Genomic DNA, 16,702 nt, shown 5'->3' with positions numbered 1-16,702 from the left:
AGACATGGCCTGAAACTTGGAATCAATCTAAGCTTAGTGGTGCAGTGGTATGCTACCTTCTCGAATGTGTGAAAGATTTAAAGGAGGCTGTGATAAATAGACCTAACTGAAGCATACTTCTTTTTAAAACCAGAGTTTAGTGAGGGTTTATTTTGCTGAAGTTCAGAAAAGGGTAAAAGAATTTAGGCACTTTGAGCGTTTTACAATCAATCAATCAATCAATCATCTTTATTATGGTCATAGACCAGCATAAGTGGGTATGGTACAGTCATTAAAAAGAAGCATAAAGTGTGTGTGTGCGCACTGAAATAGAGAATCTAAAAATTCTAAAAAGCTAGAAGATATAAAATATATATAAATTAAAAACTAAAAGTATATATAAGAAGAAAGAATCCAGACAGAAGGTGTAGGAGCATTAGATGGGCATACAGGAGCATAAAACTCAGTGTGTAGAGTACTATATGAAGTTATGAAGCACCCTAAAATGGCAAATTAGGTGCACATAAAACCTAGTTTATAAAGTTGAGCCCCAAGCATCCAACAAATTTTGAGTGCTGCTGCACAGAACTTAGCAACGTTGTATGATGTACTAGGCTTGGTATTTGAATGCAACAAGGTGGTATGAAATTGTCCTGTGAGCCCTGGGTATTTATGTGGCAGTGGTAAGATGAGACTAGTGCAAGTATCTCTGTAGTACAGGCACTGGAGAAACACACGCCCTGTTGTTTTTGTGTGTCCACAATTTCAGGGACATTGTCCCTCCAAGTAGGGAGTCTTCCTGTATTGGCCTCCAAAGACTGTTGAGGGATGGGCATGACATCATGTCAATCAGGCCGTTCTGTGTTTAGGTACTTCAGGTTTAGTTAGGTATGTCATGGGGTGGCATACAATTACAGGTAGTCCTCACTTAATGACCACAATAGGGAGTGTAAAATTGGTTGTTAAATGGTACAGTCATTAAGTGGGTCACCATGCGACCAGACCCGATTTTATAACCATTTTTGCAATGGTCATTAAGTGAATCATGGGTCGTTAAGCGAATCACCACAGTTGTTAAGAGAATCCAGTTCCCCAATGGATGTTTATTGTTGGAAACCAGCAAAAAAGGTCGCAAATTGCGATCATGTGACTACAGGATGCTGCAACTGGTCATAAATGTGAGCCAGCTGCCAAGTGCCCGAATTATCATCATGTGACTGTGGGGGTTCTACAGTGGTTTGCGATGGCCATAAGTGCAAGTGCAAGTCAAAAAGCACTTTTTCTGAGGCTGTCATAACTTCGGACTGTCATTAAATAAACGGTCGTTAAGTGAGGAGTACCTGTACTCTTTTGTTCACATGTACAGTAACCAAATGGATGTTCATGTGGCTGTTCTGGCACACTTCCTTAATGTTGATGGAAGTTGATTAGAGTTAATTTGTTGCATGGTGGTAGGTGAGTTTTCTTCATCAGAACCCCGGATTGTTCTGGTTATGGCATGGGCATGTGAATTGATCTGATTTGATTAAAACCCAGCTGGGTGCATATTCTGTACATCTTCTGGCACAAGGGGCAAGCTGTTCTTTAGTTCAAGCTAAATAAGGACAGCCAGCATATAGATTTGGCTTTTTTACACTGGTTTTCTAAGTATCTGCTTGAGTGTCCTGCCCAGATCAAATGCAGGTTTCCAAAGTCAAGGTGTCCTAAAAATGGGAACTGAAATGAGCCTGAACTCAGGAACGCTGGTATCCAGGGAAGGGCTTCCAGTGCTTCTTTAGCTGCTGGGAGAGGTTTCTGTGCCTGCCTGTCTGTCTGTCTATTTTATTCCCCACCCCTCTCATCAGAGAGCGACTCTGGTGGTGGTGCTTTATGTAATGACTGCCTATCCAAATCAACAATCAGACTCACACAGGACTTCTATGGAAATCTAATTTAATGATGAATAGTATGCAGGATCACAGGCAAAGCTGAGAATACCAAAAGCGCAGGCTTTCTCCCAATTAACCTGCAAGCAACCCCAAACCCCTCCCCCCAATGTCAGTACAATCCCATCCCCTTGCAGCTGTTCCTAACGGTTGCTGGCAGCCTTCGGGTAGCGTCCTTGACCAGTCAAGATAGCCCAAACATGCATTCCTCCGTACTCGCGTCATCCAGCTCACTGCCTGGCACAAATGAACAGTGGCAGCCCCCTCCTGGACAACAACACGTGTCAGCACCAGCATGGCATGGGAACTCATTGCGATGTTTCAGTGACATTGGAACAGGAACCGTGACACTTTGATTTTGGGCTCTCGACAAAATCAGTTGAGACCTGTATACTTAATCGTTAAAGAAAATGAAATGCTGTGATTTTTTTGCAGCTCAGGACATACCAGTTGACTTTTCTGTGCTACTTAGAATGAAGTTTCATTTTAAGAGTAAGATCGAAGCCTAAAAAGATTCACAGCTGTGCCTTGGATAAGTTTCTGTTGTGGATCAAGGAGCGAAACCGCAGGAAGAAGCAGATTGTTGAAAGGAAATTCGGCGAGCCAGGATTTAGCTGGGCTATAGCAGGGAGAGGCAGAGCTGGTGTTCTGAACCACCATTCCCGTCAGCGCCAGACGGCATGGCCAGCGATCAAGGATTATGGTCCTGGAGTAATAAAACTCAGGCTGACCCTTCCCAAATGGTTTTAACTCAGTATTAGAAACGGGAGCACAATTCCTTCTTGGGATTTAGCTTAAATAAAGACGTGTGTGTAATCCTGCCCTTCCTCACCTGCAGCCAGAATCCACCACGCCAGATCCTTCCAAACACTTCAAGATCAGAGTGTGGAGGAGGTCAGGTCCAAAAACAAGGGCCTGACTGCCACCCCCGCCCTGCATTCTTTTCTTGGGTCTTTTTTCAAGCCTCATTAAGTTTAGATTTTGTTCTGCCCAGGATCGTGTTACAGAGCAGAATCTCTACTTTTGCTCTCTTCCTCTTCCCTCTTTTAAAGAGCTGAAAGAGTTTGCTAGTCTGCAGCCAATATCGGAGGGTCACGCCTTGGTTTTCTGAATGAAATGTGAAGAAGTGACATCTTTAAGGGCCTTAATCACATCCCTGATCAGTGGTGTCGGCCCAGTGGGGTTCCCTGCCTCTTGGATTGGAGCCCTTGGTACAGTGTTTCTCAACCTTGGCCACTTTAAGATGTGTGGACTTCAACTCCCAGAATTCCCCAGCATGGCTGGCTGGGGAATTCTGGGAGTCGGTCCACACATCTTAAAGTGGCCAAGGTTGAGAAACACTGCCTTGGTGGTAGGCCGGTCTCAAGGTGTCCATAGGAGGAACAGTTAATAGGAAGACTACACTGACCTCAGGAGCCACTGTGGGTGACTTTCTGGAAGCCCGTTTTTGGCCAAAGGCGTTTTCTTTGCAATGAGACACATCTCTTTAGGGAGGCTTTTAAACTGTTATAATGATTGCACAATTACTGCATTTAATTGTTCCTTTTGTATGTTGTCAGCTACCGTGAGTGTTCAACAGATAGAAAGGCAGGATATAAATTGAGTAAAAAAAAAAATGGATTTGGTGGGGAGGGAAGAATTTGCATGAACAGGGAAGGTGCTCAAGGAGAGATTTAGTCTGGGGTGCCTGGTTTATATTCCACCACTGAGGTAGCTTCTTCCTCCCAGCTAGTAAGGGTATTGTCTAGAGATAGCCTTTCAGATTCCCCTTTTCTCTTTTGACTAAAAGAAAACTGAATTGTCCTCATCGTGGACAGAAGTCTACCAGCAAAAGAGAGAGGGCCCCATCTGAAGAGCAAACAAATTCAAGTGTGTGGATTTTTTAAACCCCATAATTTGGAATACTTTTCTTTCTGTCTGAATTGGAATCAAGGCTGATTTAATAAAGCCTGCACCTTTTCTTTTTTTCTGGCCAATAGGTTTCTGTACCTTCAACAGCAACATATTGATATTCAGAAATGAAGCATCTCTCCGCGCCCCGCCCCCCGCCATTTAACTAGAGAGTTTCATTGATTTAGTGTTTTAAGGTCAGGTGGTTAGACATAAATAAATAAATAGTAAGGATAGAGCATATGACCACCTGTTAGTATACTCCATGCATGATATATTTCCTGTTTAGCAGGAGGTTCTTCTAGATTTCCTTTGAGTTCCCTTCCAACACTGGTTCACTTTGAAGGCCCCAGTTACTGTAGGCTTCTGTTCAGTTGCAGAATAGAAGTCCTTTGTGGACGACACGCAGAATCCCGATCACCATACTAAGCATCACGTTTGAAAGGCCTTTCTTGAAATTGGAGTTGACCCAGTAGATGGGGCAGTTTTATTTTTAGCCCCTGACCCACCCGAAGTCCCTCTTGGCCTCTCTGTTAAAAGGCTTCAAGCCCTTATAAAATAAGTTACAATTACAGTTAACGGTGAGCTTGTTGGATGACCTTAGCTTCTGAATTCTTCTCTGTGTCGGATAGTAAAAACTCTGAGATCGCTCAGGGTTTCCCCGCCTGTTGGAGCCTCTCCTAGACCACCCTCAGAGTTTCCTGGTTTTCATTTATTAGCAATTAAGTGTGAGCACGGAGAGAGTTGTGGTCACTTACCGAGCTTCTCAAAACTCTTCTTCATCACTCTTCTTCATTTTATTGTTTCCTAAATGCAGTTGTGTAATCGTTTAGCATTATTGCGCAATGTTTAATTTACTAGGTAGGGTGCTCCCAGGACTTGTTTCAGGTCTTGGCAGTTGTGGGAAAGATCAGCAAGAACTGTAAAAAGTAAACATAAATCCAGCCAGGAGTGAGAAAACAATTTAGGTAGTTGGAGGCCTCTGCACAGCATTTTACTCAGCACTCCTTCTTGGCAAGAAAACATAGTGTGACCTTTTTATTTCTCAGGATTCCTGGGGTTTGATTGGTAGTAAGGAGAGATTCTGTTCCACCATAGAAAGTTGTCTGATAGCAAGTCAGGTTATTAGTCCATGTAGCTCATTATTATAGAGATTAGGGAAGACCCACAGATCAGCTAGATATGAGCTCACTAATATTCCTAAGGAATATGCAGTGGAGGTGAAGAATAGATTTAAGGGACTGGACTTAGTAGATAGGATCCCGGAAGAACTATGGGCAGAAGTTCGCAACATTGTTCAGGAGGCGGCAACAAAATACATCCCAAAGAAAGAGAAAACCAAGAAGGCAAAATGGCTGTCTGCTGAGACACTAGAAGTAGCCCAAGAAAGAAGGAAAGCAAAAGGCAACAGTGATAGGGGGAGATATGCCCAATTAAATGCAAAATTCCAGAGGTTAGCCAGAAGAGATAAGGAATTATTTTTAAACAAGCAATGCGCGGAAGTGGAAGAAGACAATAGAATAGGAAGGACAAGAGACCTCTTCCAGAAAATTAGAAACATTAGAGGTAAATTCCAGGCAAAAATGGGCATGATCAAAAACAAAGATGGCAAGGACCTAACAGAAGAAGAAGAGATCAAGAAAAGGTGGCAAGAATATACAGAAGACCTGTATAGGAAGGATAACAATATCGGGGATAGCTTTGACGGTGTGGTCAGTGAGCTAGAGCCGGACATCCTGAAGAGTGAGGTTGAGTGGGCCTTAAGAAGCATTGCTAATAACAAGGCAGCAGGAGACGACGGCATCCCAGCTGAACTGTTCAAAATCCTGCAAGATGATGCTGTCAAGGTAATGCATGCTATATGCCAGCAAATTTGGAAAACACAAGAATGGCCATCAGATTGGAAAAAATCAACTTATATCCCCATACCAAAAAAGGGAAACACTAAAGAATGTTCAAACTATCGAACAGTGGCACTCATTTCACACGCCAGTAAGGTAATGCTCAAGATCCTGCAAGGTAGACTTCAGCAGTTCATGGAGCGAGAATTGCCAGATGTACAAGCTGGGTTTAGAAAAGGCAGAGGAACTAGAGACCAAATTGCCAATATCCGCTGGATAATGGAAAAAGCCAGGGAGTTTCAGAAAAACATCTATTTCTGTTTTATTGACTATTCTAAAGCCTTTGACTGTGTGGACCATAACAAATTGTGGCAAGTTCTTAGTGGTATGGGGATACCAAGTCATCTTGTCTGCCTCCTGAAGAATCTGTGTAACGACCAAGTAGCAACAGTAAGAACAGACCACGGAACAACAGACTGGTTTAAGATTGGGAAAGGAGTACGGCAGGGCTGTATACTCTCACCCTACCTATTCAACTTGTATGCAGAACACATCATGCGACAAGCTGGCCTTGAGGAATCCAAGGCTGGAGTTAAAATCTCTGGAAGAAACATTAACAATCTCACATATGCAGATGATACCACTTTGATGGCTGAAAGCGAAGAGGAACTGAGGAGCCTTATGATGAAGGTGAAAGAAAAAAGTGCAAAAGCTGGTTTGCAGCTAAACCTCAAAAAAACCAAGATTATGGCAACCAGCTTGATTGATAACTGGCAAATAGAGGGAGAAAATGTAGAAGCAGTGAAAGACTTTGTATTCCTAGGTGCAAAGATTACTGCAGATGCTGACTGCAGTCAGGAAATCAGAAGACACTTAATCCTTGGAAGAAGAGCAATGACAAATCTCGATAAAATAGTTAAGAGCAGAGACATCACACTGACAACAAAGGCCCGCATAGTTAAAGCAATGGTGTTCCCCGTAGTAACATATGGCTGCGAGAGCTGGACCATAAGGAAGGCTGAGAGAAGGAAGGAAGATCGATGCTTTGGAACTGTGGTGTTGGAGGAAAATTCTGAGAGTGCCTTGGACTGCAAGAAGATCCAACCAGTCCATCCTCCAGGAAATAAAGCCAGACTGCTCACTTGAGGGAATGATATTAAAGGCCAAACTGAAATACTTTGGCCACATAATGAGAAGACAGGACACCCTGGAGAAGATGCTGATGCTAGGGAGAGTGGAGGGCAAAAGGAAGAGGGGCCGACCAAGGGCAAGATGGATGGATGATATTCTAGAGGTGACGGACTCGTCCCTGGGGGAGCTGGGGGTGTTGACGACCGACAGGAAGCTCTGGCGTGGGCTGGTCCATGAAGTCACGAAGAGTCGGAAGCGACTAAACGAATAAACAACAAAGCTCATTATGGTCTACATTTCTCTAATTTTTTCAGATGAAAATCTCTCTAGTCTACGCAAGATAGTAGTACGTTGAAGCTGAAAGCTTCTGGCCATAAGGCAGGTGTTCTATCACTGACCTGTAAGGTTGCCTTTAACGTTAGTCTTCATGGTTTCAAAAAGGGAGAGGTCATTTATATTGGAATTTGGAGATCTCTTTAAATCATTGGTCCATAAACCTCAGCACCATCTGGACCTATCTTCTTCCAAGGAAATGGGCAAGGCTAGATGTCTTTGCCAAGGGGGAGGTATTCTTGTCCCTTAGAGCCCCCTTGAGATCCAGTTTGGTGTAGTGGTTAATGTGCCAGGCTAGAAATGGGGAGACCATAAATTCTAGTCCTGCCTTAGGCATGAAGCCAGCTGGGTGACCTTGGTCAGTCACTCCCTTCTCAGCCCTAGGAGGCAGGCAATGGCAAGCCACTTCCAAAATCTTGCCAAGAAAACTGCAGGGACTAGTCCAGCTGTCAACAATGACCCCAAGGCACAAGATAGATAGAGCTGCCCTATTACTGGCAGTGCAACAGTCTTCAGTGAACTCTGCACTCGCTGCATCTTGAAACCTCCTTAGTTTAGCTCCCACCAGCTCATACAAAGTAATCAAGATCTTCCATGGAGATCCTGTTCAAGATAACTTCCACTTTCAGAGGTCAGACGGCGATGTTTGAGGCCAGGGCCTTTTAGGTATTGGTGCTATATCCATAGAATTCTTTACCAAAACTTTTCAAATACTGTATGACCAAGTTCTTTTCTTTGCTGAGATTTTCTGCCTTCTTTCCAAGGGGCCTCAATGAGTGGCAGTGGCTTCTGATTTCTAAGCAGCCTGGAGGCATCTAGCTGTTTAGGAGTGTAACTCTTCTTAGTAATAGCATGATCAGAGGCAAGAGATTGAGAAAGTTGTGGGCCAAACCATCATGAAAGTTACAGATTTCACCCCACCTTCCAAAGATTGTAGCTGCTACAGTTTTAGAAAGGATTGCTGGACTTTGATTTGCAGTTGGGTTCTTCAGCCTGCCTCAGGCCAAGGGCTGAGGCAGTATCCCCCTTCCTCTGTAAATATGGAGTGCAGTGTTCTAATGTAAAATACTTCTGCCCACCCACAAGTTCCATCTGAATTTATGGAATCAAATATTTCCCCGGCCACAGACTTTGAAGTTCCCACACTAAGATGAAAGGGGTAGAGTTTATGCTTCCTTGTTGAAGGGGGCCTGCTAAGAACACTTCCTTCTCTACTTGTCCTTATCATTCTCTAGAAAAATCTGTTTGTTTTCTCTTCTGAACCTTTCAGATGTCTCTGTGTGTATGCGCTGATACTGTGTCTGCTCAGCAGGTGCATCAAGACTTGAAGCCCTTGGGATCATATTTCTTGTGACTTTTACTCATATATGCCTGGCTTCCCTGATCTCATCACCCTCCAGATATATGGATTTCATCTCCTAGCATTCCCCAACTATCAAGGGTGCTGCTGGGAATTCTGGGAACTGAAACCCACACCTCTGGATGGTGCCGGGTTGACAAAGGCAGTTGAACCTCTGCCCTGTCAAGTATGCCGCAGTTTTATTCACACAGTGAAGGTGTTCTCTTAAATTCTATAAAAGTGTGAAGCTTAAAAACTGGTCAGTCTATCTTAAATACATACCAGGTCTTAGAAGGATGAGGCTGAGCTACTGCATGAATATTAAACTCCATAAAAGGAGGATTTTGTTAGGTAGTGAATATAGAAGATACCTTGTAGAGAGAATATGTCTAAAGAATATGTCTGATAAATATGTCTGATAAAATAAGTCTATGGAACTGGAAAAGGATGGTTTTCAGGTTATGTCTAAATTATTTTTTGTTTAGCTATTTGTAGCTTGCCCTGTGTCCTTTGAACCTTTGGGAGAAGCAGTTCGTTGGAGATTTACCCAGTAGTGTGTGGCATGTATATTTTCAAACCTACATATTAGGTTAAATTATGTGGCCAAATGCACCCTGCCATGTTTGCAGTAGGGACGGAAGTCTGGTTAGAAGTGGGTGGTGTGAATTGTTTTATGACTTTTTAGTTTCTATGGGGGTTTTTTTAGTTGAAGGTTTATCATTGGATTTTTCTGTGATACTGAAAGCCACCTTGAAATTCCCAGGAAGAGGTCCAGTGATATGGAAATGGATGTGAAATGTATTTTCTTTGAAGCAGAATAGAAAGCATCCAAATAATTTTCTATGCAAGTGGCACATTTTGCTGGATCTAGGTATATCATTCCTGGTGCAGAATCTTTTTGTTCTTTCTTTAAAAAAATTAACAGTTTCGAAAACAAATGAAGGTGGCATCTATAAAAGAGCTCCAGAATTTAGAAAGAAGAATTTGTTTTTCTTATATAATTGGTTCTTCCTTATGTCCTTAGTTTATTTCTATTTCACCTCTTTTTTGCCACACTATTGCTCACAGTTAGTAATAATAATCAAAAATAGATTGCAAATTCTGCAAAACTTTAAACCAGTGTTTCTCAACCTTGGCAACTTGAAGATGTGTGGACTTCCACTCCCAGAATTCCCCAGCCAGCCTTGCTGGCTGGGGAATTCTGGGAGTGGAAGTCCACACATCTTCAAGCTGCCAAGGTTGAGAAACACTGCTCTAAACAATGAATTTGGAATAAGACCTGCAAATTGGGGACATACCTGCAAAATGTGTAAAGGCACTTTTTTCTGAATACTTCTGCAAAAAAAAAAAACCCCAAAAAGATACAGTTCATTTTCAGATAAGTCTGTACTACTTATGCTTAGCATATTAATGGCCCATGTAGGGTTTTGCTTTGACATCCAGATCATTGATGATTTCCCATATTTTCTTAACCCTTAATTTTAAACATTATTCATAATATATGAAATACGAGAAAAATATGGCTTTGACTAATTTAACAATAATTTCCATGTTCCATTTTATTAATGCAGGTGGGAGAGGGGTCAGCATGCACAGAATTAAAAATTTTCTTACTGTGATCAGTAATATTTGCATTTGTGAGCTTCGTTAGATTAGTAGCATCTCTAGCTGTAGATCGGATTATCCTGGAACATGGAATTCCTGCTGTGAGTTTGAAGAACGCTCTTTGGATGTCATTGTGTTTTATTTGCTTTTACTTTAAAAAAAATTTAATGGATGTTAAATTTTCCACCTTATCCTAGCACAATCAAAGAGAAAACAGGTTGAGAATTGAAAAGGTTTGCTTTAAGTTACTGATTTAGTGAGGTGAAAACTAAAAAAAAAAAAAAGATTGACTTCTAAAAAGAGTTTTGGGAGGGAGTTTACTGAATTAAGCCAAAAGTTGAATCCATCTTTTTGAGAGGAGAGGATTAAATTGATAAGTTTCAGGACAGACTCGTCTTTGTTTTCTTTCATACCTATTACAGCATAAGGTCATGTTTGTTAGAACTTGTTAAAATACTGGATAATAGTAAAGTTTTCCACTCTTATCTTTGCTCCAAAGATGCCCACTAACAGGAGCATGGCGCCCCCACGTGGATTTCCTCCATTCCTACCATTTCCTCTCTTAACAGCACCTCCCCTTTCTCTTGAGGATGGCCGTTGCGGAGTCTTCCTTGTCTTTCCCACTTTTTTAGATTTGATGGGGTGGCCTTGGTTCTCCAAGGAGGGCAGCACTGGCTTCCTTTCACTGTTTAGTTTTGTAGTAATAAAACTTTTCATCCGGAATTAGAATCGGGATTCCATCTAGAATTGCATCATGTTTGTTTGTTCTTAGAGATGGACCTGGGAATCCATGGCAGCCAGGTACACTTGGATTTAAGTGAATTTTACTGGATCTCCTCCAAATGTGAATTCAAACTGTAATGCTGTAGTAGGCTTATACTTGCTTTCAGGACAGAATAAACATTAATTTTAAGAAACTACAATGAGGGAGCATGGAATACCATCTTTGAATATATGTCCCTGTGTCTGGCACAGCCAAGATATTTTGGTTTTTGAGAGAGGAAATCCAAATAGGTTCTCTATTACTTGAGTTGTGTGTTACCAAGCTTTAATACTCAACAATCCAGGCATCATAACATCAGCAAAACCATTACGGCAAGAGTGTAAAAGAAGGAACTACAATGAAGTAGCTCTCAAGTTGCTTTTTGCATTATCTCTAGGACCACTGAAACTACTGTACTGCAGATTCTTCCAGGTGAAGGCGTGTGGTTAAAAGAAATGGAAGAGCCAAGTGGTACCAAGTGGAATCTATTCTGATTCACACAGGCCTTTTTAACAGCATTCCAAGTCCAAGAATTGAGGGGCACTATGGAAGGTCCACCGTTCCATTCAGGGTGCACATGGGAGGTTAGCTCACTTCTGGACAAGGCTCTGTTCTGTGGGGAACCCTGACCCATTTCGTGGCCTTACCAGTTCGAGTGCTCATCATGTCAGAGTGGAAGAAGGTCTGCTTTGGCCCTTCTTCCACAAAGGGCATGGGATTCCAGTTGGTTTTCTTGTGGTTATTCTCGTTCAGAGAAGAATGGGCAAGTGCTGCCTCCAGTAGCTTTCCTTCTGCAGTATAAGAATGTTGCTAAATGCAGCCTTGCTGGTACAGACTGTTCAACTGAAGCAATTCAGCCTATTCTACAATGCCCCATTAAAATTGGCTCCTCTCCAGAGCCCTTAATTCCTATAATTACTTTCTTCAAGCCGTAACACTACAGGTTGTCTGCATACAATCTCCTCAGTCAGGGAACAGGTAGGTCTTGATTAGCGCAGTTATGAATCCCGCGAAATGGCCTCATTATTCGAATTCGCACTATTCAAAGTGATGTTTCTGTGGAAAATATGGTAATTGGTTCCAGCTGGATGGAAATAGGCAATGAAAATTTTTAAACATAATTCTTATATGAATATTAATGAAATATTACAGTAAAAGATAAAAAGAATATATTTTTAAATGTATGGTTAATAAAGTCATAGAGTCGTAGAAAGCAAACAAAAAACATTCTACTGTAGATTCAGGGATTACAACATCTTGTCTGTCTGTCTTCCTTCCTTCCTTCCTTCCTTCCTTCCTTCCTTCCTTCCTTCCTTCCTTCCTTCCTTTCTTTCTTATCAGTACTAATTTTCCCATCAGCCTGGGAGACCTAAGATGCCCAATATGAACTGCAACCAAATAAAAATGGAAGTATTTCTTCCCATGGTTATCCATTCACTTTAGATCAGCCTTTCTCAACCTTTTGACCCTGGAGGAACCCTTGAAATATTTTCCAGGAACCCCTGCACATTCAGGCTCAAATATAGTCCAGAGGTTACAAAATTATTATATTTGTTTCATGGGTAGGCCTGGATATATGCATTAAAGTGTTCTTAAACTAAAAATAAAGAATGAAACTCACCTCTTTAATGTGAAGTTGCCTGAACCTGAAATATTTTTTTAAATAAATCGTGATCTCCCAGGGAACCGCTAGTGACCTCTCATGGAACCCTAAGATGCCACGGAACCCTGGCTGAGGAACCCTGCCTTAGATGAAGAGTTAAAAATTGGATTACCAAAGCACACCCACAGTTAGCCAATGCTCTTGATTGCGGGCACTCCCTCTTTTCCACACCTTTGCAGAAATGGTGAAATAAAGAGCTGTAATAGCATCGAAACCCCAGGCTAAAATTATAGCAGGCGTCTTCTGCAGCAGCAGCAGTGAATTTCCATAGGACGGCCCTGTCAGCATGTGTCCTCCTCGTGTAGAGATTGCTTTTTTCTGTGCTGAGCAGAAGGGCCCACTTGTCCCGAGAGAAGGCAAGACTACTGTCGCATTTTGGTGATGGCCCACAGAGGTTGCTTGAAAGGCAGGGTGGAGGATCCCCAACAGGCCCAGCTCGTTTGTGTTCCTTCCCTTTCAGGGAGGGTAGATGCGGTGTGCCACAACCTTACAGAGAATGGTAGAGTTTTGTACACTTCATGCATATGTCCATAATGTAGAGCAGCGTTTCTCAACCTTGGCACCTTTAAGATAGGTGGGCTTCAACTCAGCTGGCTGGGGAATTCTGGGAGTTGAAGTCCACCTATCTTAAAGATGCCAAGGTTGAGAAACGCTGATGTAGAGTTTACTTCATTACTATGGGTTATTGTCACAAATTAGAAAAAGTGTTCTACAGGCAGCTAAGAGTTCCACTGAGCCGTAAGACTCATTCTCAGGCACTTTTCATTGGCCGCCAGAAAATTGCATTATCACAGAGGGTGTGTGGTTCACGTGAAACACTCTTTGTGCCATATTCAGGACATGTGAGGGAAATTGGCCATTAAGCATTTGGATTAATAATGAGTATATGGAAAAGTGGCACCAGTGTCAACTAATAAAGGTCGTAAAGTGAGAACTCCTCCCCCATATTCTGAGGAACTGGGCGGTCAAAAGGCACAGCGTGAGACCTGCCCGCTTAGCCTCTCGTGGTAATAGTTCCAGTTTTGGTGGTTCTGCTGTTGCCAATCTGATTTCATTAGTCACTGGGTGAAGCGGCAGTCTTGCTGAGTCACCACACAGCCAGCTGCATCATCTGCTGATGCGAAGGGATAGCAACGCCGTGGCTCTCAGGACTTACATCTGAATGGGACTCCGTGCTCTCCCTTCCAGCTTCTAATAAATTTGACCCAAGGACAGGGCTGAGGCACTTGTAGGTCTCTTGACACTTAGGGGTTCCTAGAAGAAGCTGCCTTCTCCCACTTAAAATAAAAAGCCAATGCACCGTGATAGTGAGGGGGAGAGGCTGGTCTCCATGGTGATGGTTTATATATCGGTACCCAAACCATTGCTCTTAAAGCGATGAGAGCCATTTGGATGGAGCGTGATAGCAAGCCGTCTTGTTTTATATGATAGGCGAGGATACCCACTGCTCTTTGGGCAAGTGAAATTTAGGTTGATGTTCTTCCTATAAGATCAAGATCTCCCTTGCCCACAGTATGATGAATTTCTTGGGAGGGCAGTTTTTGTAGAGGAGCAGCGCTCGGTACCGATAGAAGCTCTGGGATTGTTGGAAGGTTTGGCAACAAGGCAGAAGTTTATGCATGTAGTAAAACCAGAATCGGCTGTCTAGAGTTTAGCATTAAATCAGCCCTGGTGTGGTTCTCCTCCACCCAAGGCAGTCACAAGGTCTCTTTCCACACAAGGTAAAACCTGCTTAGATTTTGCAAGGCAGAAGTAGCAAACCACCGTCTGGAATCTAAGGATGAAAGTCCTCTGGATTGATCTCAGGAGGAGCCTGCTAGGTCCTGCTGTTGAAATGGAAATTAAACCAGGGAGGAAAGTTGTGTGTGTGTTGTGCTTTGGTGCACATCTGAAGGCATGCCTTGTCTTCCACGTCTGCATATGGAAGGCTGGAGGAGGGGAGGGTCTTACAATTCCTTCATGGGAGTTCACAGATGGGAATATTCATCCAGTGTGCAAGCTGTTTGATGACTGTAGTGCAAGCATCACAGCGATGGAAAAGCTGGGATTCTGAGCATACTCTTTGTCATTTTTTGTTGCTATGGTGATAATGTATAAAAGGGACAGTCATAGCCAGGCAGTGCTGTCTAGTGAGTTAAGCTCAGCGTAAACAATGCTAAGTAGCCTCGGCTTTAAATCCCTGTTCACTCGCTTATGGCGACCTTGAGGGGAAGGTGCCTAACCCTTTGGATACCCATTTAGAACACAGTTCTAAGAATAGCCGTCTTGTGGGGGTGTTGACAGGATTAGCCAGCATTTGTGAAAATCCTATCATTGGCTGCCAGCGAAATGCTTCCAAGGGTTAGGATAAACTCCCTGGCCTGTTTCTCTGTGCCTGCGCCTCTTCTCCCCTAGCTGTAAAGGCAGCTTGGTGTACTTTTATAGGAGAACAGGAAACACCGTTCTTCCCCCCCGTCATGTGCTAAAAAGGTCAGAGTTCGTGACTCACCTGTCGCCTCCTCTGTACAGCTCCAGACGGCTGTGTAGGAAGAGGGGGTTTTATTGCTGCCTAAGCACGACAAGCAAGCGGATCCTTTCAGATGTGGAGATGTCGCTTGGCAGCTGGGAGTGAGCAGGGGCCTTCCTCCTCCCTCGGTTTTATGGAAGTGGGGGGGACCAAAAGCAAGCAGCAGAAACACAGGAGGCTTACACGCCCCCCCGTCGTGACGGAACCTAGCACTTTCTCATCTCCAAATGTATACAAGTTGTCTACTCAATTGTTTTCTGGCAACAGTTTTGAAAACTTAAAAAAAAAAAATCTGTCTTTGCTTCCAACATGGCAATTTGGCTAAGAAAATGGGCCAATTCGTTTGCTTGGGGTTTTGTCGCTTATCTTGATTTTCAAACTTCAAGTCTGTTCATTCAGCGTGTGGGGGATTTTATAACAGCCACTATTTAAAAAAGGTTGAATCTTCATCACCTCTTCCAGCGGTTTTAAAGAGAAACCTTAGGCAAGACTCACTGATGTTGTAACAAATGATTCTGAAATCTAAAAACGATTCTAATCACAAGTATTAAAACTCCATATTGGTAACAGGGTTACAGAGGATGGGTAATAGATGAAGAAATGTGTTTCTAACAGGATTCCTATTCTGTTCCTCCAGGTTGTATATTACACTGAAATGCACAAAATATTTGGCGAGTTAACAGAACAGATTGATGAGCCTGACTTAACAGATGAGCAGAGAGAAAAAGAGAGCGAGACCAAACTGAATGAGTTGAGGGCCCTCTCCATTGTGGCTGATGACCGACCTCCCGCCTAGAAACCCTCGGCGACAGCTGCTGACGCAGTGGGTGACAAGAGGAAGGAGGCTTGTGCTTCCTGTGTTCTAAAGGCTTGAGCCTCTTCCATTTAAACCCTTGTTGGTAGCTGTTTTCCTCTGGAGTAGTGTATTTGCAGCAGCTCTTTAAGTCCTGAATGTCTTTATCTGTATTAATGACAACATGGCCTGTGCAGAGATGTTTGTGAAGTTTGAAAATTGGAAGGGTTTACCCTTAAAATGATTAATGTACAAGCTTTTTAATTCAGTCTTTCCAAAATCAGGGTCCATCGGGTATCTGAACTGTGGGTGGTGTGCTCAACTGTAGTTACCAAAGAAAATGTTATAACCGATAAGCTAATTGGCTAGACAAATACTTTATGTTTGAGGAATGTCATCCTTGCACTGAAGCCTCATCCTGTGAGAGGCACTGTCAGGTTTGTGTCTTTGTGGCATTGAAAGCTGTCTAAAAATAGTTGCATCTTTTAAAAACTGATTGGGACAGTAGTTTAATCCTACTGAATGTAATGTAATTCTTATGAGCATAAATCATGATTTTCATGAGCAGAAAAGGGCACAGTTTATAATTTCGCTTGACAGAATCTACATTAATATTATGCCTTGCACTGCACAAGTTTGTATGGAATTGCACCAGTACTTAAAAATTATTTACAGGGAAAGCAATCTGTTTCCTCAACATTTTGTTAGTGAAATCGTTTGGCCATCCTGTACGGGTGGCTGTGATTTAAGCTAACGAGTGTACATCTTACTGGGTAACTAGCCTGGAATGCAGGTATTCCTTTATTTTCTTGAACTCCTGGTTTGTACTGGTGCTTTCCAATTGTTGTCTTGCCTGTCTAATTACGATTGAGAATATGGTAGATGATTCTTACAGTTCTTCTGTATCCCATACTTCTAATTTTATTTTTGCAAA

At 42.6% G+C, this 16,702-nt stretch overlaps 1 protein-coding gene across 3 annotated transcripts in view; it reads left to right on the top strand.

Annotated features, from left to right (window-relative positions):
• Positions 1-16,448, top strand: part of BIN3 (bridging integrator 3) — a 531,071-nt gene extending 514,623 nt beyond the window's left edge. For all 3 annotated transcript variants that reach the window (XM_063311532.1, XM_063311531.1, XM_063311530.1), the window contains one exon: positions 15,613-16,448. In XM_063311532.1, coding sequence (XP_063167602.1) covers positions 15,613-15,771 — 159 coding nt within the window. In that variant the 3' untranslated portion in view covers positions 15,772-16,448. The remainder of the gene's footprint in view (positions 1-15,612) is intronic.
• Positions 16,449-16,702: the final 254 nt, after the last annotated feature.

Source organism: Candoia aspera, chromosome 9 (assembly GCF_035149785.1).
Source record: "Candoia aspera isolate rCanAsp1 chromosome 9, rCanAsp1.hap2, whole genome shotgun sequence".
Lineage (NCBI taxonomy): Eukaryota > Metazoa > Chordata > Lepidosauria > Squamata > Boidae > Candoia > Candoia aspera.
Note: the sequence above shows the minus strand (reverse complement) of the source record. Positions and strands in the feature narration are given on the sequence as shown.